The sequence below is a fragment of the Pelodiscus sinensis genome, chromosome 3, assembly GCF_052426305.1.
Source record: "Pelodiscus sinensis isolate ZL-2025 chromosome 3, ASM5242630v1, whole genome shotgun sequence".
NCBI classification, from domain to species: domain Eukaryota; kingdom Metazoa; phylum Chordata; order Testudines; family Trionychidae; genus Pelodiscus; species Pelodiscus sinensis.
Window position 1 is genome coordinate 131,960,839 of NC_143054.1, and position 27,688 is coordinate 131,988,526.

The 27,688-nt window shown below is 39.5% G+C and overlaps 1 protein-coding gene across 3 annotated transcripts in view; it reads left to right on the forward strand.

The window, feature by feature from the left end:
• The window catches only part of FMN2 (formin 2), a 242,297-nt gene that overhangs the window by 50,539 nt on the left and 164,070 nt on the right, over positions 1 to 27,688 (forward strand). For all 3 annotated transcript variants that reach the window (XM_075924820.2, XM_075924819.2, XM_075924822.2), the window contains exon 5: positions 7,410 to 7,471. In XM_075924820.2, coding sequence (XP_075780935.2) covers positions 7,410 to 7,471 — 62 coding nt within the window. The remainder of the gene's footprint in view (positions 1 to 7,409; positions 7,472 to 27,688) is intronic.

Below are 27,688 nucleotides of genomic sequence, written 5' to 3' on the forward strand. Positions count from 1 at the left end.
TTGGCAAGATTTTGAGCAAATACTTTTAACGCAGAAGTTTTAGCCATCGGGCTTTCTTGCACAAGAAATTCATGTTGCCTGTCTACACTGGCCTCTTACGCAAGAACACTTGTGCAAGAGGGCTTATTCCTGAGCGGGAGCGCCATAGTTCTTGCGCAAGAAGCACTAATTTCACACATTAGAACGTCAGTGTTCTTGCGCAATAACCCGCGGCCAGTGTAGACAGGCGGCAAGTTTTTGCGTAAAAGGGGCCGCTTTTGTGCAAAATCTTGCCAACGTAGACACAGCCTAGGAGTGTTTTTGCTGGCACAGGAATCACTGTATGCTCTACTGGCAAAGCACTTCTAGTGGAGATGCAGCTTATAATGGCAAAACAGCACTTTTTGCTGGTATAACATATTCCAGCCCTGCTCTTCCCTGGGTATGCTAAATTACACCAGAAAAAATGCAATTTAACTGGTATAACTGAATCTAAACCAGGGGCTTTTGCCAATAGTGATTTGTTATTGAAGAATCGCATCTCATCATATCCCTGAATGAAGTAGCTGTGGTACCAGGCATCTGTGTGGCCTCAAGTTTTGTGTGCTCCAGTGCAGAACACTAGAAGATAGTGGTGCCTGGGACTGCTGTAGTGACAGGTGAACTAGGCAACTGCCTAAGGCTTGCTTCCATCTAGAATTTTCCTCTTCCTTTTTAAAAATTCTGTTAATTTGATGTCAAGGCTCCTTCCCCACTCTGGCATGATAAATGCAGAAATGGGGGCCCGCAAAAGTACCCCAAAACTTTATTTCCAGGCTTTGGTAAAAAACTTCCCCCCAAAATCTTAACCTAGATTTTGTGGATAAAAAATCCGCTACCACCACCCAAGTAATGATAAGAAAATCAGGGGAGAGATCATTTGGGAAATCTCACCCCTAAAGTACAAACCAGGACACAAAAATTAACCAATACCAGGTTAAGAAAAAGAAAAGAGAAAATACTTTTATCATCACCACAATATTCCTGTGGTAAGCGTAATAACTAGATGATAGAGTCACAAAGTAATATACTCATGGGGAATTCCACCATGGGCTCAAACTTAGTTGCAAAAGAGAGAGAACCCCATTTTAAATGCACAGACATCAGATTCCCATTTCCCAAACCATAAAACAATAAAACCTAACAGATTTATCTAAACTTTACCCTACTTACAGAAAAGTGAAGAGTCTATTCTTAGAGGGAGACATTCTGTCTGATTCCCTCAGTAGCTGGAGAGAAACTGTCTAGAGACCAAGGAGGGAGAAACCACAAATTCCTTTGTCCAAGTTTGAAATTGCTACCTGCATTCCTATTGGCCAACTCCACCTGGTTTAGGTGTAGGTGTAGGTAATCCCTCAATCCCCAATCTGCTGGCTAACCCTCATGATCATGACATTTGCCTCAAAAGAGATTCATTTAATTCATTTGCTTCTGATATTGTTACGCCATAAAAAGTTTACTCAAACTCAAACTGTCAGGCTATGTCTACATTTCTGGGTTTTAAACGCTGCCATGGCAGCACGTTAGTGGATCAGTGTGGTCATAGCACCCTGTGCCAGGATAGAGCTCTCCCAGCATTCTATGTAAAACTCCCTGAGGGCAGTAGTTTTACAGCGCTGTTATCTTGCTGTGCTCAGGGAGACCAGGGGAAGTGCTGTTTGTTCACACTCCTGAGTGAGAAAGTTGAAGCACACTAACTTGCCAGTATAGACAAGCCATCAGTGCCTTTTAAAAAAGGTTTAAGCATTTCTGTCTTAATGGCTTTAATTAGTTTGCCAAACAGAAAAAAATTGAGGGAGTTTTCTTATTGCCATTCATGTCCAGTGGAAGTAATTTGCTACACATAAAATGGAATATTTTGTATATGCCAACTTGTAGATGACAGTGAAGGTGAGTAATGTTAACGGAATAATGAAGGCATGAAACTGAAGCTACCTGAGATTTCTGCCAAAACTGCATATACAAGAATTGCATGTGACTTCTGAAGCCAGAGATGGAACGCATTATTAAACACTTATTTTAAAATCTAAGGCTATGTCTAGATTACATCCCTCTGTTGACAGAGGGATGTAAATGAGGCACTTCTAAAGTGCAAATGAAGTGAGGATTTAAATATCCCACGCTTCATTTGCATAATCACGTCATGGTGCTCTTTTGAAAGTACCATTTTGAAAGTAAAACCGCAGTCTACACGTGGTTCTTTCGAAAACGACAGACTTTTTTGAAAGATCTCGTAAACCTCAAATATAGATGTAGCCTAAGACAACAGGCCTACATCCTGCTTTGGAAGTTAGACAACTGGTGCAAAACACTATTGAGAATGTCCTGACGCTAGCAAACCTAATAAAGTGCAGCTTAGCCCTGTAGGTCATGTTTACACCATAATTAAAACCCATACTGGTTTGTGCGAGCTGGCTGAGGCTAGTGGGGCTCAGGCTAAGGGGTGAGTCTTAGAGCCTGGGATCCAACCTGAGTCTGAACATCTACAGCACAATTAAACTGCCCCTTCGTGTGAGTCTGAGTCAGTTGGCACAGTCCAGCAGCAGGAGTTTAATTACAATTTAGCCCTTTTCATAGATATTAGGTTACTCATATTCATAGATATGGGTTACGGACAAACCAGGATCCAGGTGCAATTGATAACTTTGAAAAAATTGTTTTGTGGTTAAAAACTCTTACTCTTCCTACATGGGCTGTAATTTTGTGGGGGCCATTGGTTTGTGCTAGTACTAAGTGAGTGTTTAGGAATATGGAAAACAAAGAAAAACATAAAACAACATATAATTAACTCCTCAGCTGGGATTTTAGCATTACATTATAAGTCTGTGATTTTAAGAAATTTGAAGGAGCAGTGTCTGATGCAATGCAAATTATATACAATACACTAGATCAATTTAAGGAAGAAATGCATAGGAAAGTCAGCAAATATATGTTTACTCCCTTTGTGTTGGGAAACCCCAAAGAAAATATCATTACCTTTCTAATGTTTAAAATTTATTTTTTAAACTGAGTTTATAATAAAATGCAGGATGGTGGTAACAGCTGCATCCTAGGAAAATGGTCACAAAAATTGTCAAGAGCAGATGGAAAAAGGGGATTTCTGGTCACCAAACCAACTCTAGGCCAAGCAGAAATTTATGAATTTCCCTAGTTTACGAACCTCATTGCAGAAACATGATCAAATATGGTTAATAATAGGGCAGGCTGAATCCAAGGTGCTTCTCTACACCCAACCAATTAGTAGCATCATCTTCATGTAATCTGGATCTGTACTTAACCCGCACTGGGAAAATGCTCAGATCTAACTGATGACACAGACTCCAACTTGGAGCTGTGTTTCATGATCATAACATTGGATCTTTAGCACATTCTGTCTCATTATCTCCCTTAGCAGCCTCAGGAGGAATGACAAGTGCACATTCTGAAAAGTTATGAGAAAGCAAGAGAGCCTTTGCAATAGGCGAGTAGTTCCCAGGTGCCAGCTTTTGGGATCTCTTTTAAGATCAAAGAATAGCACTTACTCTGCCAAGTCTGTGGCTAGGTCAACAAAACACCATGGTCACTGTTATCAAAGGCTGCACGTTGCTCTAAAAAAATGACAGGTAACCATGCTTCTTTTGCCCATCACTAGAAGATCAGCCAGAAGCATAAGCCTCTGCGGGCGAAGGTCAGATTCCATGCTGATTATTTCAATCCGCAGATTCTGCTAGAGTTCCTTTGCCATCCCCACCTAAATGTGCTTGTGTGAACCACACTAGGTGTGTGGGTGATGTACGTGTAGTGGTACTTAGACCACTTACACTTGCACAACAAAACAAAAACTCAAAATTAAAAAATAAAAGCAAATAAAAATGGAGTATAGAGATCTATGTTATATGAAGAGATTGTCAAGAGAGATTTTTAAGTGAAGGCCAGACAGCAGCTTGTTCAAAAGATACTGGCAATCTACCCTCTGGCCTGAACAATTTCTACTAAAAAGAAGCAATGCTTTTCTGCTTGTTTTTTTTTTCCTACTCATTCCAGATGTGGTCAGGTCACAGTTAGCATCCTAAAGTTCCTCTAAGTACTCTTCCAAGGAGTGGAGCTCACTAAAAGTCAGTTGAACATAATATAGCCCTTGCTTCCTCCTGTCCCAGATATGTGCAGATGTATTTAAGCAATCCAGCCACTAATTGGAGTGATGTTACACAGTCAACTTGTCCAAGTGAGAGGCATTCCAATGGTTACTCAGAGTAGCCATGCTTTGCTCCACCTATAAAAGTTTCATGAATGTGCTATTGTGCAGAACATCATGGCCAATGGAGGGAAGTAAGCTTCAGATTCTAAGTACTCATAGCATTGAATCATGACCCTGTTGGTACTATGACTTTTGAATTGTTGTGACAGTGTATGGGGAGAGAATATCTGAGAATATTCTGAGGGGCATACTCCATAGATGGGCTGACTATACAGTGCTGCTCCTGAGAGATGTCAAAATTTTGTGTTTCCTCTATTCTTTATGCATAGAGCAAAGCAATAATTCCGGGAGTTCTGACTGACTAGATGGTTTGTTATACTTTGACTATCAGTATCTCCATATCACTCACTATATTTTACAGATGTACATGCATGAACGCTGACCATGCCTCTGCCAAGTAAGCAGATAGTAGCCTATCCTGATTGAAAATTGAGGTACAGAGAGATTGCTTAAGGTCAGACACCGAGTCTGGAAAGTGGAAAATGTGTTTTAACCACAAGACCATCTTTCATCAGCAATTAAACAAAAATAGAAAATCTCCATTATTATCTGAAAAGTTTTATCAAATTGCTTTCAAGTATAGTATGTGCACTGATTGTTACATGTATCCATCATTGCCAGCACAATCTGTAATTTCTTTTATCTGTCATGCAATCAAATACTGTGCTGTATAAACAAAACTGGAATGTACTGTATGTGTTTCTGAAACACACATCATTACAAGAATCAAGATTTCCATTTAACTTTTTTTTTTTGCCTTGACCAACAGTTACTATTTTAACTTTGACTTAATTGTTTTTAATAAAAGGCAGCTCTTGAAAAGCAAATTCTGGGTAGAGCAATGGTTACCCAGTCTTTTAAAATAAGAAAGAGAATCCAGTTCCTGTTAGAATAATATTTTAATATTCATTTGCCAGGGAAAATAAACAGAAATGTTCTTAATTGTACTGATATTTTCTTTTTCATTGCCACAGAGATAACTCTTGTTGAGCAGTGGTTCTATTTAACCTATTTTTCACTGGCACAAAATGATTCTTTGCTTTAAAGGGATAGATTTGCAGAGCAGTGCTCCTTATTGTTCCCATTGAGTTTCTCCTGGTTCTTAGTACAGCAACTGTGATATTGAAAACTGATTACTCCTTTCACTTGTTAGTTTAGCAGGTAGCACATGGCATTATGTGTCTCAAACTTTTTTTTTATAGCAAATTCCCTACAGTGGTGTTGGATGGTGAACTAATTCTGACATGGGTGGACAGATTCATTGTCCAAAGGGAAGTCAATTCAATCCATCCCCCAAAGCCAGGATTTTAGGAGAGAACCCTTAATGTGGATGTCCCTTGGGTTCTGTGCACTCAGATCAGCCACTTTCACAACACCATTCCCTGCCCTGTACTAGACAGCCGCTAAGGAAGAAGAGGAGAGTTGGGGGCAGGGATGGAGTGAGTGTTCCATTATAGTTCTCTCCACTGTCACAGGCCCCATGGTAAAGGGGGCAAAAATCTAATGCGGTACCAGGCCTTATTAACTTCAATTTTTCCATGCTGTCCCAAAGGCACCTTTAAAAGGGAGATTCTAAGACACTGCTATCTGAAGGAATCCTGAATATTTGTGTGTATGAGGGGGAGGAGGGAGTGTTTTGGGATGGAGTGCATAGAGCAATCACCAAAAGACACACAAATTATCTGTGTGTCAGGGATTTCCTTGTTCTTTTGTGATCACATAGAAATCTGCTGAATTTGAGGCGAGCCGCTACCTTTTCCACTGGTGGCTAGGCCAACCTCTTAATGGGGATAGTATGGGAAAACCAACTGTGGGGCTTTCAGAATATCTTTCCTGGGTGTATGCCATGGGAGGGTTATCTGTGCTCTCAATAATTATTTCTGACAAAGAGAAAAATAAATCCTTGATGGTGACAGGGAAGTTTATTCATATATTGGAGATAAAATATTTCAGATAATAACCTTTAAATAATTATTTGTCTTCATGAATGCAATACATCTGAAGAGAGAAAGGTTATCATTATATATAAAAGCTATTGCATTCATAAAGGTACCTTTAATTTCAATTCTGAAAACGTAAGCACCATGTGCACTCAGTGTCCAGTGCCAATAAAAAAGTGAATAAAAGGTTGGGATCACTAGGAAAGGGTTAGACAAGAAGGGTACATCTAGACTACATTTTTTGTAAAGGAAATATGGAAGTTCTGCACTAATTTGCATATCGTCTTCCGGTTGCTTTTTTGAAAGCGGGTTTTTCAAAAGTGAAAGTAGTCTGTACGTGAATAAAACTGCTCTTCCTAAAAAAAGGTTTACGCAGTTCTTCAAAAAAAGGGTTTTTTTTGTTTGTTTTTTTTTTTAAAAAAAGCCCGCATCCAGTCTACTTTCACTTTCAAAAAATCCGCTTTTGGAAAAGTGATCGGAAGGAAATATGCAAATTAGCACCGAATTTGCATATCTCCTTTTAAAAAAAATGTAGCCTAGCTGTACCCTTTGATAGAACGTCATATTGCCTCTAAATACATTCTTTTTACATACACATCTTGAATGCAGTATGCAGATATGGTCACTCTATCTCAAAAAGATACACATTGGAATTGGCAAAGTTTCAGAAAAGGGCAAAAATATTTAGTGTGCGGAATAGCTGCCATGTGAGGAGAAATTAATAAGATCAGTACTTTTCATCTTGGAAAAGAGATGACTAAGGGGGGATATGGTAGATGCCGGTATGGCGAAAGTAAATCAGGAAGTGTTGTTTACTCCTTCTCATAACACAAGAACTAGGGGTCACCAACTTAAATTAATAGGTAGCAAACAAAAGGAAGTATTTCTTCACACAGTTCACAGTCAGCTGGTGGAATTCTTTGCCAGTGAATTGCAAGATGATATCAGTATTCACAAAGGAACTAGATAAGTTCATGGAGTTGTATAAGTTCATCAATGGCTATTAGTTAGGATTGCTGGGCATGGGCAACAAGGACTAGATCACTTGATAATTACCTGTTTGTGTTTATTCCCTCTGAGGCACCTGACATTGGCAACTGTCAGAAGACAGGACACTGGGCTAGATGGATTTTTGGCCTGACCCAATGTGATGGTTTTGTGTTATGTTCATTTTGAATGAAACTTTCTGAATCTGTATTTCCTTTTTAATTCAGAACTTGAAGCTCCAGTCTTGGAAACTAAGACACAGTACATAGAGGATGTCCAGCGGGTACAGGTAAGACCTTGGCTGGAGATGTAACATCTAGTATGCATGTTAGATTTCTTTGATAATGTGATTTGGAAACAGATGTTTCTATAGACTAGATAGGTAGTGCAAATCTTCAGAAATGTATTTTCTTGCTAATTTTTGTATTCATTTGTTATTTCAAAATATTCATGAATAACCCATATTGAATATTTACATGAAGAGACTCTTGGCTACTGACTGGCTGATGGAAAACGGTTCCTTTGTTACTGGCCTGTGAGGCATAGGAGGTGGCACTAGATGATCAATGCTGGCCTGAGAACTGCTTCATCTTTATCTGTCTGGCTTTTCTTCAGATGAATTGCACCCAATTCTTGCATAATATTAACTGTTTAGCAAGTGTTGCTTTCTTGCTGGTTCCTTTGTCAGTGATTCTACTGAATTCATATTGGACCGCATGAGCAAAACTGCAGTGTGAATGGTTCATCATCATATTGTCTTTTTTTTAAAAAAAAGCTCTCACTTTGTCCTTTTAGAGTATAAGTTTAAAACAACATTGGTTTAAAACAAAATCAATTAACTGGAACTTTATGCTCATATTGGAGAAATTCAGGGTGCTTTTGATAGTTTTATGTCTGGGTGAATGAACATGAAGATATAAATTGTCCCCCTGGGCTAACTTTAACAAAGGCCAGCTTCACAACACAGTACCTCTTAGGCTTAGTTTTCAATAGTGAATAGCAATTTTGGATGCTTCACTTGGGACATGTAAATTCGACCTGATTATACTAGGTGCCCAGCACATTTTGAAAAACAGAAGGTGTGTATCAAGTTGGATACCAAAAACCGAGACACCCAAAATCACACTAGTTACCTCTGAAAATCTTTACCTTTGTGCTCATTCTAACAGAAAACTGCATCTGTTCCATGAAAAATAGTGAATACTATTTCACTTTAAAACAAATACATAGCCTGAAACATGAAGGAGGAGATGTGGGGAAATGGGAATGTGAGTATCTGAGAGATTAAATATCAGAAACTAAATCACTGACCCTACCTCCTAGCTTGGAAAATTTCATAATTTATTTTAAGACTATTCTATGATTTTTCTAGAAATATATGAATAAATTGTTTATACTCTTAAATGCATGAGGAATTTTGATAAGTGGGAAGCAGGACACTTTTTGTTCTTCTTTTGTCTCTATTCTGCTAAACTCCCATTATTACATTTTAATGTATACCTTATCTGCTTCCTCCTCTTCCCATTTTACCCTGGCACTTGGCATTCACATTTGTGAAGATGTCACCATTGTTTCAATTATTGCGTGGAAAATCAGTGGGCCATAAGTTTAATTTATCATATTAGGGCCAAAGGAGAAGTTTTGGTTATACTTTCAATCCAGCAAGGCTCAACTGCATGGTACAATGGGTGAGATTTTCAAAGCATTCCGCAATGGCTTAACTCTGCTACCACTGAAACCAATAGTAATTTTTCCACTGATTTTCAAAGTTGGCACACTTAGTCCAGTGCGATGGATCTACAGGAGACATGATAACACTAGAAGTTCAAGAAATTTAGTGTGGATGGCAGTTGATCAGTCGAAGTAAAACTGGAATCTACATTTAATGACTCAGCATTGGTGATGCATTCTGTAATACATTCTAGTGATTGCATGAAGTGAGTTATCTTGGGCAGTGTAAAAAGGCAGGGCTGTCCTGTAGCAGCGCTTATGCAAATGAAGCCCAGGAAATTCAAATCCCGGGCTTCATTTGCAATTGCGGTATGCCTACATTACCTCGCTAGTTCGAACTAGCGGGGTAGTGTAGACATACCCTCAGAGAGGCTTATGTAAATAACTCCTTCTTAGAGACTGGCTTATTACCATAATATAGACCCAAAGTGCAGTCTCTATCATCCCAGTCTCCAAGCTTCTCAAATAAAGTCTCTTTCTAAAAAGTCCCTCCTTCATTATGTCTATATGGCTTCAAATTTTCCCTCTACATGCTATTATTGGTGGATTCAATCTCTTCCCAAGGAGCTCAGGGTATTGCAAAGGCCCCTTTCTTGGAGCTGAGTTTGATAGATTCTCAGGCCACTTCTATCAAATGTTCTGGACCTATGTTACCCTGGTCTAGTGAGGGTATCCACTCTAAGTTCTTGACTCCTTGGCTGTCACCTCTCTTGAGTAGACACACCCTTTTCCAGGCTACACAGTTCCCTGCTGATGCTGTGATTTCCTTGGCAAGTCAGATGGCCTGAGCAGTGAAACAACATACATGCATGCTAATAAGCTCACCAGAGAACACCCCTAATTGCAGTGGCTCTGGAAGCTGAATAGTTCTTCAAAAATCACCAGGGAATTTTTTGGTGGTTACATATTCATAAGTTCCTTTGCTCAGAAAAAGCAGAGCAATGAATCTGAGAGTCACTCCTTTTACAGTTTGGGCCTCTGATCTCTTCATGTAACAAGTTATCAGCAGACAAAGATCCCCTCTGAGCAAAGCTTCAAAGGCTGAGTGCTTGCAAAACCAAAGGGTTATATTTGCATATACCTCTCCCTAGAGATTTTCTGGGAAACCCACTCAACAGTTATTCCTAAAGACCATTCTTGGGTAGTGCATTGCTTTAAATAATCCTTTGAAGCACATAACACTTCCCAGAGATTACATTGGTCATGTCTTCCAACTGGAAATGTTATATGCAGTCCCCCCCTCCAATACATAAATATTTGCATTTTTAATACAAAGAACACCTAAGATACTGAAATGTAATTCAAACAGTGTTGGCCTGAATACTGCATGAAATCTCAGGCTACTCCTCTAGCAGCCTGGTTTCTTGAGCTTTGTTCAACAGTGGTAGCCCTTCTCCCTTTTTTTTCTGGTCATTCACCCCTCCCCCACCATCTGCTGTCTCTCCATTTATGAATTCTAGATGCCTTCCCTTAAGCCCAGTTGGTGAGCAGGTAATCAGGACCCCACTGTTCTTATAAGGTGCTGGTCACCCTGGGAAAGGGTGAAAATGAGGAACATTGAATCCTGGCTTCCCCAAGATTTCAACTCACTTGAGTGAAAACTCCAAGACTAGACATTGCAGACCTGTCTAAACAATGAGTGACTAAATGATGCTATGTGGAGAGCATGAATCTTTTAGTGGATTGTGAGGCAATGGCAATGTGAAGACATAGAAAGAGAAAAAGATCTTTGCTGAAGTGATTGGAACCCAAAACTGGTTTGGAATGGGGAATGGACAATGTTTCAGGTCTCTTTCCTCTTTTTTGGATATCAATTTGGTTCAAGCAAAGAAGGTTATTTATGAAGAATAGTGGTAAATGATTAGAGTATCATAGCCAGAAATACTGCATGACATTCATGTAATTAATAATCAGAATTATTTGTACTTTTGACCTAGTTACAAGTGATGATTTTACTCTAAAATATTGTATGCCGAAAGAATCACTAGCATGTATCTGTTTTAAGTATTCTTCATTTTCCATAATTAAGATTTGAATTATAGAAGACATTAGTTGAACGGGTTGCAATAAAACTATAGAGTGGAGCAGTGGTGAAGTATTAGTCTCAGCTAATCTTTATTCTTTCTTCAAGCCATGCTTGCTTTAATAAAAGACATATTTTCCCCACATATTCTGAAAGGCAATTACTGTTCTCAATTCCACTAAATCATTAGAGAATTTATTCCAATTATAGAATGTATTTAATTTGTGCCTACAGTTGAATCTGTTGTTTCAAGAAGCATTTAGCCGTAAAAGGTCCAAAAATGTGGTCTCTGTTGGAAAATTTGCTCATTAGTCCTTATTTTAGTTATCCTAGCACTTGACCCACTTGTTGTTAAAATGAAGTACAACAAAAAGCACTAAGAAACATATAACTCTAACAAAACATTCTCGTTTAATGGAGATGTGCTTGTGTTGTGTTGTTAAAAGGAGAAAAGTAAAGTACTGGTTTTCGGCAATTAGAGCATTAGGAATTGTTGGAAACAATAAACAAACTTGGCAGATTGTTATATTAACTTTGGAAAATGTGGTATCCTCTAGATTTAGGAATGTGACTCTAAACCTCTGTTTGACTTTTCTGTTCAGAAATAAAGAAACTGGCTAACTAGGTACTGATGATCAGAAAATATCTATAGTTCAAACTGAAAAAATCCTACCATTTGTAAAATTGAAGATTGGATAATAGAGCCTAATAATTTAGCAATCTTAGAATGAGTGTCCAACCGAAGATATAAAAATGGATTTCTTTCCATGTAGGTGGTCCATTTTTAGACTCTTTAAAACATGCCATATCACTGAAAGATCAGGTCAATTTTGGTCATTTTTACTCTCTGATTTCCTTACTCCTAGATTCCCAGCATTCTAGGAGTTGAGTTTTACAAATATATGTTTGAATAATTAAATATATTTCTACCTATATGGCATATAGAGTGTAATCAGCTATGTCTGACTTAAGCCCATAGGCTAACAGATAAAATTATGAAATGACAACAATGGCAATTTAAAATCAAGAATAATAGCTTGTAGATGCTTAAGAACTCTCAATGAATCAGGATGCTCCTCAACTAAAATCATTTAGGAAACCTGCAAAGCCTTTTTAGGGCATCCAATCCATTTCACTGCACATTCAGGGTTTAGTCCCTGCAATATATTTTCTAATAATATATTATTTAAATCGCCGCTTCATTTTCCTATGTCTAGTAAACTCATCTACATGGCTCCGTCGACGGAGCCATGTAGTCTAGACATATCCTCAGTAACACAGCTCACTAGGACATAAAGTGTACTTGGTCAAGAAGGGTCACAGATCTGGTAAATAAAATGTCTACAACTTGAACTAGACATGTATTTCATCTCATCCCTTCTGATCAACAGCTTTCCCTGTTTCCCTATGTCCTGGACAGAGCAGCCAATTGGAGCTGCTGTGGGATGGAGGCAGAGCTCTTTACTTGTACCCCTCAGGACCAGGCACCATTCTTAGGGGAGCAGGGAGAGGGAGTAAAAAATAATGCAGCAGCTCATAGTTGCTCTGCTCACACCCCTCCTCTCCTGTGAACAATTGGATAGCTTCTCTGCCTCCACTTTACAGCCCTGCTCTGGGATGGGCAAGAAGGAACTGCACTGCAGCTCAGTAATCCTCTGGTGAAGTCCCGGGAGCTGTAGAAGGAGTAGACTGAGACTTGGGTTAAGAGAACAGATGGGGTCAGAACTGATTGAGGTGGCCAAAGGGAACAAACCACGAAAGCAGAATTGATGTGGGTGGGAACACAGGCAGATGTGATGTCCCCTTCATTTCTGTAGACAGTTATAGACCACTCACCTTTTTATTCCCCCCCCCCCAAACTAGAGGGGAAAGAGTGAGTGGCAGAATAAACACGCAATTAATGTTGCCAAAGTCTTCTGCCTATGTGCCACAATAAAAGAGTTGTAGCAGAAAGGAAGGTGTTTTATAAATGCAATATGATTGCATATAGACTTGGGTTTTGCTCTGAAATGGATCACCCTAAATCCTAAATAGCAGATATTTGATGCTTTTATATATATATATATTTTTTGTAGACTTTAAGGAACTGAAGGATTTTATTTATATTTATAAAAAATCCTTCAGTTCCTTATACTATACTATAAGGCTTATAGTCTACAAAATTTATTGTCTAATTTCTAAATATTTTGATAATTCAAAATAGAATTAGACAAATTGAGCACTTATCTAGAATATAAATTCCACAAATAGGATTACAGGCAGTCCCCGACTTACGCGGATCTGACTTATGTCGGATCCGCACTTACAAATGGGGCTTTCTCGCCCCGGAGGTCGAGGTGGCGGATTGCTACCTGCGAGCTCCGGGGCAAGAAAGCCCCGTTCGTAAGCTGCTCCGGTGCCCCTGGTCTGCTGGATACCGTCTCCAGCAGACCAGGGGCACCGGGCGGGTTCCCGCGCTTCTGAGGCTTTGCCAGAGCAAGCCTCAGAGGCGCGGGGAACCGCCGCTGCTGCCGCTTCAGTCCCGGTGCCTGTGGTCTGCTGGGGACCGTCCCCAGCAGACCACAGGCACTGGGACTGAAGCTGCAGCTGCGGCAGGGTCCCGCGCCTCTGAGACTCTGCCAGAGCAAAGCCTCAGAGGCGCGGCACCCCGCTGCCACTGCGGCTCTGCTCCCCATGTCCCTGGTCTGCTGGGGGGGGGGGGCGCAGCAGCTAGTGCGCCCCCCCCCCCCAGCAGACCAGGATTTTGTTTTGGACCCTGGTGCAGAGCAGCTGGGGCGCTGCCGATTGGTCCTGCAGCGCCGCTCTGGGCACTACTGGACCAACCCGGCAGCACCCCAGCTGCTCTGCCCCAGGTCCTGATTCAGCCGCTGCTGGTCAGTTTCAGCAGCGCCTGAATCAGGACGCCTTGGGCAGAGCAGATGGGGTCCTGCTGGGTTGGTCCAGTAGCACCGAGGAGCGGCGCTACTGAAGCAACCCAGCAGCACCCCAGCTGCTCTGCCCCAGGTGTCCCCAAGTCAGCTTCTGCTGAAACTGACCAGCGCTGACTACAGGAAGCCGGAGGCAGAGTTGCTCTGCCCCGGGCTTCCTGGAATCAGCTGCTGATCAATTTCAGCAGCAGCTGACTTGGGGACGCCTGGGGTTCTTAAGTTGATTCTGTATGTAAGTCAGAACTGGCGGTCAGTTTCAGCAGTGTCTGAATCTGGACGCCAGTTCCGACTTACATACAGATTCAACTTAAGAACAAACCTACAGTCCCTATCTTGTACGTAACCCGGGGACTGCCTGTAATCATTTTGCTACATATGATGTATCCTAAGTAATCCTAAATTCAGGAGGTGAGAGGACTTGCTAGATTTTTAAAGATCTTGTTAATATAATAGCATGAACTAAATATTAAACTGCCTTTAGAACTAAATACTTGGTCATCTTTGAGTTTCCTGTGCCCTAGAATTTCTGACACTGTTATTGACTTGTTTGGTGCATCTCTAACCCAACAAACCAATAATCCCTTAACCAAAATTATAGGTCCTTTTGGAACATTGTGTACTTTCCCAAGTACTACTAGCTAAACTATAAAATAATTTTGGCAGTTCTTGGACACTAAAAACAGATTTGTGTTGCATGAATTATTGATGCCTTTTCCAACAATATCAATAAAATATATAGCTTTGATTTCACTTTATCTGATGCATTTTGCCACATTTTAAAGTTTTCTACTTTAAAAGATTATAAATCTTTTTCATGGAGCATCTCCCCAGAATATAGTGCACTGATGGTGCACAGTTTTCCTAGCTCAGATGAGTAGCCCTCTTTGTAAAATTTTGCACCAAATTTTGGTAACATCCAGCTACCAAGAAGAAAAGTTAAGAGATATAACACGGGCAACCAGAAACTTCAGAACTTAAGACTTAAAACCAAGTTGACATCTTGAAAGATTCATGTGTCATCACTGTATTTGAAGAAATGAGCAACAAAACAGTAGTTATACATTTCAAGAGATTCCCTTAGAACTCCTATAAACCCAGATCCAAAGAGCATTGTGACAAGAAACATATGCTTTAGTCTGGCCAAAACAGTCTCCTGAAATTCTGAATGATGGTCCTTGGATCAAACAGCTTTTTTGAGGATGGATTATCTCTACTAGATAGTGATTTCCCATCTATGGGATCAGCCCCTGAAACTGATGGAAGATCTCTCTAGGGTGGGAACACCGTTCCAGCTGCATGTGACAAGCAACAAAGATGGTGAGCAAAACAAAACCAGTGGACGCTCCAAGAGTTGCTCTTGTATGGTTATTTCATGGGTGATGTGCTACTGGTGAGTGGCCAGCATAGATTGGAGGAGAGGAGAGGCACATGTATAGACGGTTTCACCAGTTTCTTGTGTCACTGCAGAAACACTTCCTAGCTGCGTGAGGCAGTAGTGGGTAAGCAAGGCATGGCTGGTGACTCTTTCTAAACTGCTTGCTTGGCTTGTAATCATGTTCCTCATTCAGCTGCTCAACAAGGAGACACCAAGAGGATCCTGTTCCCTTCACTCCTTGCATAGGATCCTGGCGGTAAGTGGGGAGGGGATGTGTGTGGAAGGCACAAGCGTAGCTATTGAGGCAGCTTGTCTTCTCAAAAGCATGATTATTGCTGTGTAGACTTCAGAATAATAAAGTGCAAGTAAAGTATAAAATCTCTGTTCATGGAGATATCCTAGATATAATTGTCTGGTAGTGGACTTAGGATGGAGTGAGGCAGGTTACTACTTCTCCCAAGTTATCAGTATCTGAACTTTGCAATTGATCTACTGGTTTTGACTAATGCCAGGAGTTCTCAAGGGCCTTAAATGAAAAATAAGAACAAGTATCACAAATCAGAAATAAGGGGACAGCTTCCTAGGGTGCCACTGTTGGAAGGAAAATGTCCCGTTGCTGATCTCACAGTTGAAAAAGCCTGGACAATGACGTCTTTCAGAGCAAGTAGCTTTAATGCATCCTCAAGAAATGGAGGATCTAGATCTGGCATTTGGAGATTGAAAAGATTTTACTTTCCCAACTATAGCGTATGTACAAATTCAAGAGCCCTGAAAAGTAAAATAGCAGATGCTACAGCTGTGCCACAGGCAGCCTAATGGCAATTCAGACTTCTTCACAGCACCCTAGCAATGTACATCAGTCCTAACCTGGCAATGATCCCTCCAATTGCTCTTTAGTGTTCTGGGCAGGGCCTTAAATGGAAGGGGCGGAGCCAGAATACTTCCCTGCATCCCTGCCCACAGACCATGATTGGTCTGGGGGTGGGGGAGTACATGAAGTCTTTGCACCCCCTACTCCCCCCCCCCCCTCCAGTTTCCTCTAGGCACTCATGCCCTTGGTGGTGGGAGGAGAGTTTGCACGCTCCACCTTTTGCCCCCAGGCCAATCGGGTCGGGGCGGGGGAGCGTGCAAAGTTTCCTCCTGCCCTGCCAGGAGCGTGTGGTGCTTCTAAGTGCCGTGCACTCCTGGCAGGATGGAGGAAATCTTGTGCTTTTCTCCCTATTTGGCCTGCAGGCAGGGAAGCGGCAGGGCCTCCGTTGACCGGATCCGGCCTGCGGAGGCCCTTTTGCCCACCACGTTATAGAATGTACCTAATTCAGTCTTGTCTTTTAGATGTTCTTCAAAACACTTATCCTTTTTTTGTTTTATAGTAATTTTCAGTTTCAGATGCAAGTATGTATTTTTCTCATTTAGCACTAGCATCCACTCTTAAAGATTTTAATTTCATTTTCCGTATAGTGGTATAAAGTTTCTTTAGAAATCCCTGCAAATATTTCATGTTTTACAAGTCTGGAAGGCAAGTAGATCAAGCTTGTCTTTTATACTTTTAAAGACTTTTAATTTTAAAGAAAATACATTTAAAGGTGTCCATTAGAATATTGTACTTTCACAAGCTGATTCTCCAAGAACATGTGTACAGGGACAGAGAATTGGAAAACAGCTTTAGATGAGAGATTACTACTTCTCCTATGTTATCAATATCTGAATTTTGCAATTGATCTATGGTTTCTACTAACGTCAGGAGTTCTAAGGGGCCTTAAAATGAAAAACAAGAAAAAGTAACACAAGCCAAAAATAAGGGTACAGCTTCCTGAGGTGCCACTTTTCAGCCACTAGATGGCAATTATGTATCTTTACATGGGGAGTGCAGATCTCTAGCAGGTGTTTCCCAGCAGAACCCTTAAGGTACTTTTTGGTATGAATAAATATATATTTCTCTGATTCAGATAGTGGTGCCTGGTTAGTATTGGAGCCTCAAAACATATACCATCATCTAGTATGTTTAACCTGACAGACCTAAATGGGCATTGGAACATTTCTCAAAGTTTAAGAATAAACAAAGTCCTAAAAATAAAAAAAATCCTAAGCTTGAAAGCTCTGCCTTTCCACTCTTGAGTCAGCTAAGCATCACAATATGCTAAAAGCACAGATTTTGTGGGAAAGAGTGATCTTGAAGTCTTTTTAGATGAATATAGTATATAGCTATAATCACTGGTGTGGTAGCACATCAGAATGTTTAAGTGGAAGACATTTGTTTTGAATTGAGTACAAACTGCTTTCTTATCTGTGTTCCCTCCCACCCCCCCACCCCCCCATTTGGATCTCTCATAGCTGGTTGTCAGGAGAGGTGGAGTTAAACTGGAGAAAGAAAAGGCCTCAAACACCATTTACTGGCCAATTAGTAGAGATAATTGGAGTATAAATAGCAGTGTTATTTCGTTTTCTTTTTCCTCTCTTTTGGCCATTGTTAAAAAGTAGGGAGAAATATGAAAAATTTTCACTTTAAACAAAAAGCATTTTTTAAAGAATGATGTTAAAAAAACCAAACCAACAGATCATCTGATTCAGGGAACAGTCCTTCTCAATAGTTGAATTGCTACGAGAGGCAGAGCAAGGTTGGAGAGAAGAAAGCTTTGTTACCCACAGTTCCTGGGATTTCTGACTTTAGTCTCATGGCCTGTCCTCCCTTGTTATTGAATAGCACAAAGAAGACTTTAGGAAGGCAGAAGAAAAATCAGTGCTCTCCTGCCAAGGGAGACTTAGGAATGCATCATATAGTTCAGTCCATGCTAATAGGTTTCTAAATGCAGTTTTTGTCATCTGACATTTCTTTTTATGCTGTTGAAAGAGTTTGTCCCAAACAATGAAGGAACAGACTTTGCAATAGGGTTAGTTGAAAATTTTCTGATGGAAGAGGTTTTTTTCCAAGGAGAACATGCCAATTTGACAACATCAAAACATTCAGCGGGTATCTACTTTGCTGACTTTTTGTTTTGGAAAAATATGTCAGATCGATTTTATTTCAACTATGTTGAATTTTTCATTTTTACTTGATTTGTTTTGACTTATGCAGTTGTCCCCGCACATGTCAGTTCTTATAATACTTTGAGTTCTTATGACTTTTCTTTGGTGCACAGCTAATAAATATAGGGAATTTGAGCACTGTGTGGGAGTGTTTGTGCCTATGAGATGCACAGGGGGTTGGAGAAGTACAGGAAGTATGGATGTTGAGAGAGTGCAGGATAAAGGCTCTACCTCTTTGCCACCTGTGCTCATTTTGATTCCTACCCCTAATGAAATATTTTGTGAGAAATACAATGGTGACTTTTTTCCCAATTAAGCATAAAGCAAAATTTCAAAATCTTTGAATTTCCCCTGAGATGGGAAATTCTGAGTTTTGCTCAGCTCTATATATTTGTACATTCCAGTCTATTACAATATATATTAATTACTGTCATTAGTAACAAGTGAATGCAGTATTTTCAATTGTATCTCTGAAACTAAGTTTTTATTGAAGAAGAAAACCTATAAAGGCTTTGCAAAAGAGAAAACATGTAAACTGTCCAACTCCTGATTTAAATGTGGACCTCTTCACTGGTTGGAATGATAGGTAAAAATAGGGAGCTAGTACACTAGTATACGTTCACCGCTGCCATTGAAAAAGTGGTTTAGCAAAGTGATCTATACTAAATCCTCTGTATTCAGTTATAGCTATGATTAACTTTATAAATGCAATTTATTGGTTTTGTGCTTGAATCATTTTTTTTTTTTAATTTCTGTTTTAGCAACTGCATACAACCAATTTTAGGTACCAATAAAATCTAAGGTAAAAACCTGCAAGTTTTAACAACAGTTCCATAAAATGCTCTTCAAAGAATGCTTGTTCCCTGAAAGAAAATTCTTCTGAGCACATTTCTCTGGCAGGACAACCTGAGCAAATCTCTGAATTTGGCTACTGGTCTCAGGTAGTTTCACAGGATAGCCTAGGGACAAATTTGGCCCAGAACTGAGGGGCCTGATTCTTCTCTTGCCTATATCTGTCTCCTACAGGGATAACTTCACTTACTTTTTGAAGATTCTAATGTTTTCTGCCTATCTGTTTTCTTTGTAAAAATTAATGTTTCACTAAATTTTAAGACTAACACAAATTATTCAATTGACTTACTGAGAAAAATCCAAAAGAAAATAGTATTTAATTTATCCATATCTGTCTCCTTGGCGTGTTTTCAACCTATACATTGAACTGTTGTGTTAGAGTGCATGTACATAGCAGCATTATTTTGGAATAACAGCAGTTATTCCAATATCACAACGCAAGCGTCTACACAGCAATTCTCTTGTTTTGAAATAAATGTGAAATAACGGATGGCTTATTCCAACTTCTGTAAACCTCTTTCCACGAGGAATAACGCCTCTTCTGAAATTGCTATTTCAAAATAGCTGTAGTGTGGGAGCTTCATTGCTGCTATTTTGAAATAGCTCCTCCCCGGCCCATTCAAAGTAATTACTGCGTAGTGCTTCCTGGTGCTCTAAATCAAGGTAGCACATCCACATTAGGAGAGCTTGCCTTGGACTAATTCCAAGGCTTCCCTGTAGTGTAGATATGCTATTTTGAAAATAAGCTATTTTGGAGTATTTCTTCTGGAATAGCTTATTCCAAAATAAGTGTGTAGTGTAGACGTACCCCATTGCAGAGTGAGAACCTAAAAATAAGATTGAATATGTGACTTCATTTGTTTATAGTTAAATTTTAGTTTATCTTTGTCCAAGATTGAAATTGCAAAATGTATGCAAAGTAAATAGTTAAATATAAAACACAGGTAATGGGCTTTCCATTTTAATAATGTAAGTGGTTCATTGCAAGGTAAAAGAACTTGTATTTAAAGTATTTTAATTCAGATTAACTTTTGAATTTTCATATTAGTATAGAAACAAAGGCTAAGACAGTTGGCAGGCCTCACCTAGCAGCTGCATACTGAATAATATAACTAACTTCTGCCTTTCCTTATTCACCTTGCCCTTTAAAATGGCAAAGAAGGCTCTTTTAGAGCCTTGCACCAAAAGCTTTTGGACCTCATAGAGAACTAAATGAGGCTATAATTTTGTTGAGTGGGCTCATGCTCAATGAGGCAGGTCATATGGAGGCCTGTGTTCTCACTTCTAATATTGCCTCTCCCTCATTCAGTTCATGGAGTAGTTGGAGAAACCCGTCATCGACTCAGCCTCAGGTATGGTTATGGACACCCTTGCAGAGACTTTGGAATCAGGGAACCCATTCTGCTCCACCAACCTTTGTCTACAGAGGTTCTTCGTAATACCAGGCTCATACTTCAGAGGTGTGAGTGAGCACCAAACTCCTCCTATAAGGGAAAATAACCATATTACTGTAACTATATCTTGCTGCCTACTCCTGATGCATAAGAACTATCTAGCATGTTATGATGGTATGTGGCCCCAAGTACCTTCCCATCTGATCTTTCTAGGTCACCAAACTGGTGGAATGGCCATAAGAGATGAAGGCTGTCCTGCCTGAGCCTACTGACAACATGTCTGAGACAATGGCAGCTTGTGGGGGGGAGCCTCCTATACATCTGTGGTCTCAGCAACACACCTAAAGACTGGAATGTCTTATTGTTCTGAGCTTTAAATAGAGTCCTTGCCTCTGGTATCTGAACGTCTCAAACTCTGAACAGTAACTCATCATGAGAGAAAATCAACTCTTCATGCTGCTGAACAATTTCCTCTGTAACCCCATGCTGGAGCTTCAGGAGAAGAAATTAGAAGTTGGTTGTCGGCTCCCCTCATGTAGGCTGCCTCAATATGCTCAGTTTAGAAGAAGAGGCTCTAGTAATTAATGGCTAAGAAAATCATTCCTAACAGAAAATAAATTAATCTGTGGCTAGTCAGACCATGTATTAAAAGTAATATAAGACAAAATCCTGTATTATTCTTAATACATGCATAGGAGATAACCTTATGCAAACTGGGCTACAGAGAAACAATCGCCTTTGCCAGTTTCTAGTTCTATTTTAGGGTGGCCAACATCTTCACAATGAACCTAAGTAAAATAGAACTGAAGAATTGCAAAAGTGATGGCCTGTAGCTCAGCTTGTGTAGGATTATTTTCTTTGACAAATGTCAAAACGTGCACATCCATAGCAGGTCAAATTCTGCCATTTTTTCAGTTCTAGGGCAGATGTGTTACTAGTTGGGGTGGATACATTTTAGCTAAAATCTCTGGACTTCCCTATACTAAAAATGTTACCTACCTACCTATCTACCTAGCTAAGACAAATCTGTATAAAAGAAGCAAAGAAAGGAGATGGCTTATGTAAATCTGTGATTGAATTGGTCACCTCATATCAAGCAGGAAAGAAAACCAAGAGGCCACATCTCCTGACCTTTTAAGAAGTACTTCATCCTCAACTCATCTGCACCATCCAGAGGCAGGACTACTGAATATTCATGGAGTGTTGGCAGAGGTAAGAATGATATTGTTGCTTCATAAGCTAGAAGCCTTAAGCTTTTCTAGCCCTATTGTGACAGCACCTCTTTGGTCACTAGTAGAGCATCTGAACTGGCAACAGTGGGCAATCTGAAATTCTGGGTTCAAATCTGGTACAGATTAACTTCTCCTTTCCCCAACATGCTTCCCACATATGCACACCCTTCTTATTGGAATGGGTGACTAACAAACTATATCTAATGAGCAGCTTCGAAGACTTAAATTATTCTTTATAAAGGATACTTCCTGGAAAAAACAAACCTAAGCAAAAACCTTCCTTGGCATCCCTAGTCCCTAATGTTACAAAACACTTTCCTTGTGCTATCTTGGAAAGAAGTTCCATATCAATGGAAGGTAATAATGCTTGGCTGATGTGTTGTCTCCTCATTGCTTTCAACATCCTGGGGACAACTGATTTATCCAAGGTATCTGGAGTTTAAAACAAACTCATTTGTGATTCTTGATTGTAGCAGAGTTGAGAGAAACCCTAAAAGGACATATTTCATTCCTTGTGCACATACTAAGGGTATGTCTACACCATGAATGCTACAATGGCACATTAGTGAGGTAGCTTAAATTCTACAATGATGGTTTTTCCCCCCCACTGTTGTAGGTAGTTAAGTCAGTAGAAGAACCTGTTGACCTAGCAGTGTCTACCACAAGAATCAAGTCAACCTAACTATGTTGCACAGGATGTGAATTGTTTTAACAGACATGTGCAATGTAGCTAGGGTGTTCTAGGTTTTAGGTATAGACCAGACTTATGGACCTTTAGATTTCTTGTAAACATAGAAAGCTTATTTACCTCCCTTCCATTTCCCCAGATTGTGGGATTACATCTTTCTGGGTTTCTTTGTCGATGCTACAACTATGTCCTAAATATTTACTTGATCTAAAATAATACATCTGTGTCAGAAAGTGAAGTTTTACCCTTCCCTAAAATCTGTTTATCAGAGTTACAAATCCTAAAAAATGGGGTCAAGAACTGCTGGTTAATGCTAAACTCAGGCAAGACTGGGGTAAGTCTGTTGAGCACAGGAAAGTATTTTGAAGAGGTTGCTGGCACAGAATGTTCTGTCTTTGGCTGAGGGATTGTATCCTCAACTAGTCAGTAGTTCAGGAGTGATGTTGGATTCCTCACTGGTACACATTAAGTGCAAGTAATGCTTGCAGCCATCTCTAATTGGTGAAAAGTCTTTGTGCCATCTTGGCAGATGATGCTTTAGTTTTCTCTTAGCTGGAATACAGCAATGTCATATGCCTTGGCATGAAGCCTCTTGTGCTTAGAAAACTCCAACCAATATTGAACTATGCAGTATGTCTACTCAGCAACATGGGTTACTATGAGCCCCCTGCTGTTCTCCACTTTCTTCCCTTAGAATTTTGAGCCCCAGTAAAGGTCTCAGCTCCTATCTGCAAAGTGCTCAGTGGTCCGGGTCTAAAGTAGCCAAAAGATTGCCTGAAGCATTGGAATGAAGACTGTGGCCAGGAACACCACAATTCTGGTGGCAGAACAAGGGTAAAGCTTGTCTGTGTTAGAAACAGCTTTTTTTGGTGGAGTGACCTGAGACTGTGGAATGGCCTCCCTGAGTAGCTAAGGACCGTTACAAATCTCACCTCCTTTGGCTCCAAAGATCAGGTGAATTTCTTTGACGTTGCTTTCCCTAAGAAACGCAGAAACACATCTATGTTTTAGTTACAAACAAACTCCTACCACAACAAAATATTCCAGTGTTCATTCATCTCCCCCTGGGGAGCAGATGAGACAACAAAAGCCTGACATACTAACCAGATTGTTTAATGTGCCACTGGAAGGTGCTCACATACTAATGGGGTCAGAATGAGATAAGAATCTGCCTGGTATGGAACATTCATGTGGTGAGAAGCTTATTTGGCTAATCACTATTTTGGGTATAGCACGTGTCAGATGTCACTAAGAATAAATAAATTAAAACTTCTCACAGTTTGGAAGGCTCGCTCTTGATCTTGTTCTATACAGCTTATCATCAGACAGCACTGTTATATCTCTTCTCACTAAACCGGGGGGAAATGGATCAGAAAAGAGAGAATCATCTGATTGCTCAATAAATTTCAGAGACAGAAGAATGTAGCAGCAATTCCCTATACAGCAAACCACCTTAAACTCAGGTTTTCATTTGTTACATGGCGGGGGAGGGAGGGGAATTGCAGAGGTCCCTCTGACAGCTCCTTGAATTGCATCGCTCTGAACTTCTTCAAAAGGTTCACACACAGTGGGCAGGAATATATTCTATATAGGTCCCTTCCCTTCATATATAGACAGATCAGCAAGGCACTCATCCACAGTTTCCCATAGACCTCTAGTTCTTGCTAGATTTCCCTGTAGTCATGAGAAAATTAAACACAGTGACACAAATACAGGGGAACTGAAAGGAAAACCCAGTAGTTATAAGTCTTTGATAAAATGTTTGCTGTCAGGAAACCTTTAAAATATGGGATTCTAAGCCAGAAACAAAACAACAACAACAAAAACTACATAACAGTTTTATAATTATTTGATTCTATTAGCAACATTAGAACCAACATTATTTGGGGGGCAGGGAGGAATTAAGCCTTAAGTCATTGATTAATCTAACAAGTGAAGGAGCAGAGTAAATCCTCCACTCCTGTTAAAACATTTATCTCTGTGCTAGTCTCTGTTTTTCCCAGGAATAACCAAAGCCTAGAGAGTTTGTAATGCTCCTCCTTCCCAAACCTGTGGAATGCTAATGTGTTAGGAAATGAAAGGTATTGTCTAGTAATTTGAGCAAAAGACTGTGAATCAGGCTTTCAGACAATGACTTTTTCTGAAGTCCTGGGCAAAGTAATTAGTTTCCAAGTCACTGTCTACCACTGTAAATCAAGAATATGTATGCCACAAGACAAGTGGAAGGAACAATTAGATATTATTTTGTAAAGTGTTTTGAACGTGAAAACAATTCAGTAAAGGCTCAGTAGCAGAATATCTCATTTAATGGGATTCAACAACTCCAGCTGCAGTCCTGTAGACTTAGCTGCTAAAATACCATGTCTCCTTTCTTTATGCTGGACATCAGAGCTCTCTGAATAGATTTTAAAACCTTGTTAACTTTGGACCATAAGGGATCTGTGAGGTTATCATTTTTTCCTAACTGAAAGAATAAACTGAACTGTAACTTTGTTGTGCTGTGCTGTCACAAATAAGCAAGACCTGCAAGCATGTCTTCTGTTTTGCCTGGAAACAAATATTCTGTGGATAGAATGATTAAAAAGAGTGCCTTCTTCCTGCAAACCAGGTAGGACCAATATAATACAGTTTTGGATAAAATCCTAAGACACGTCTACACTGCAAGTTTTTGTGGCAGAAAATATGCTAAAGAGGGACTCGTTAGCATAAGTTGTGATGTCATTAGCATATTTTCTGCCATTTCTTTTTGCATAAGGGTTTTTTGCACAAAAAGAAGCAGTGTAGCCACTTCTGTTTTGTGCAAAAACCCCATTTAGTGCAAGATCTTTGTCTGTCCTGGAGAAGCATAAGGATCTTGCACAAAACAGGGTTTTTGCGCAAAACAGAAGTGGCTACACTGCTCTTTTTTTGCGCAAAAACTCCTTGTGCAAAAAGAAATGGCAGAAAATATGCTAATGATATCATGACTTATGCTAATGAGTCCCTCATTAGCATATTTTCTGCTTCAAAAATTCAGTGTAGGCAAAGCCTATATGAAATAGGAAGGTTTAGTGCTTTTTATTATGGACTGAACTCAGAGTCAGCTTCATCTCAAACACTAAGTAACAAATGGCTGGAGATTCACACATGGGGATAAGAGGCAGCACTAGAAAATGTTAATTTCCAAAAGTAGAAAGTAATGTGACTTTATTCTTGAAGTATTACAAATTATTTTTTGAGTTAAGAATGGTAGCTAAGGGTATATCTACACTTATACCCTATTTCGAAATAGGGATGCAAATGTAGGCATTCAAAATAGTAAATGAAGCTGGGATTTAAATATCCTGCGCTTCATTGCATAATCGCATACGGGCGCTATTTCGAAATCTCGCTATTTCAAAATAAAGCGCCCTGTGTAACAGCATTATTTTGAGAAAAAACCCTTCTCTCAAAATAACTGGTAAACCTCATTGTATGTGGAAAAACAGTTATTTCAAGAGAAGGGTTTTCTCTCTAAATAATGCAGTTACACAGGGAGTTTTATTTCGAAATAGCGGGATTTTGAAATGGCACCCAGACGTGATTATGTTAATGAAGTGCGGGATATTTAAATCCTGGCTTCATTTACTATTTCGAATGCCTACATTTGCATCCCTATTTCAAAATAGGGTGCAAGTGTAGACATACCCTCTGTTATTTTCAGAGGTTAAATGTACATTTTCCAAGGGAATGTATAATAATATGCATATATTCATATTTTCTTCTTCTCTTTTCTTGAATCATACATGCTCCATTTCACTTGGATAAAGTGAGGCTTAAGCATTCACCTTTCTTTCTTCCTTTACAGAAAGAAGATTACTTCAAAGTACCTATGTCTTGGATAAGAAGTTTAGGCCAGACCGAGGTTCCTCAAGCATCTTTTAAGCCACAGAGTTTTCTGCTGTGGAGTTATACTTTGGACTTTAATGTGGACCTTTCTCATGATGCGGACCTTTCTCATGATCAGTCTTTTATCTGGGCAAACCTTTCAGTTTCCTGGGAAGCTGTTTTTGTCTGTCTTTACCTGTGAAGAAGAAAAATGTCTTCCTTCTCTATTTTCATGACTGTTACCTATATTTAAGTCTCAACAACAATGCTTCTAGTCTTTCTTTACATCAGAAAATATTAAAAGTGTGCTGTGACTTACGCAAAGCTTGGTTTTACTTCAGTGTGCCTCATTCAGAACTGTTTGGCAAACCCAAAGAATGGAGGAAGAACTTGAGCTTTTTTGCTGGGGGGGAAGGGAAGAAGGGCTAAAAGAGTTTTGGGGTGTCATCATAATGCACACGGTAAAAAAAATCTTTATATCAAACATGGAGAAATGGACTTTTTTCTAAAAGCAAAGGTTGTTTAGTTTAACCCTTCTATGAATTGCTGGATATGGAAATTCATGTGGTTATACTTCATTTGTACTTAGCAGATCCTGATTTTTTTTAATCTTGCAGCAAAAGAACTGAAGAGAAGAAGTCAATGACCATAACCAGATAAAATATATTAGCATTTCAAACTGGGATCTGCCTTTGTGCCCCGTATTTTAAATGATCCTTAAACATTTAGAATTTTTGGTTAGTATGAACTTTACAAAATTGAAAGATATGAATGAGTCAATATTTTCTCTCTGGCTGAACTCACAGGAAGAATTCCAGTTTCCCCTAATGAGGATTTTAGATTCTATAAACTAAATTAATCTTTTAAGGACATTCTAAGAGATGTTTAAAAAAACAAATCAGTTTGTATGTAGAAGTTCATTGTCTTGTTTTTCTTGAAGCAATCCTTTCATCATCTTTGTAGAGACAGAGAGATGCCTGAAAAAAATTAACTGAGGCAAGATGTTCCAGTTTGAGACAAATCTTGGATTTGGGTGTTAAAGTAAATGATTCCAAATGCTGTATAACCAAAGCATATAAATACTGTTTCCCAAATAAATGTAATTGGCATAAGTCTCTTGACACACATCAGAATATTTAGACCAAGTTTACATGTGTTCAAATTGTACAGACATTATGAAATCCTGGTAGACTGAAACTGTAAGAACTCAACAAGAAATCCACTCCTTTCTTATTATGTAACCACCTATGTTAAAAGAGTGCTAAAATAAACTCCAGAATGATGGAATACAGTGCTGTTTCACCTTCATTTGAAGATCACTTCCATTAAGCTATCCATTTTTGTTTGCCTTTAGAGAAATTGCTGAACACATCACTTAATTGCCCAATGATTTTTTAAAATTACTTTTTTTCTT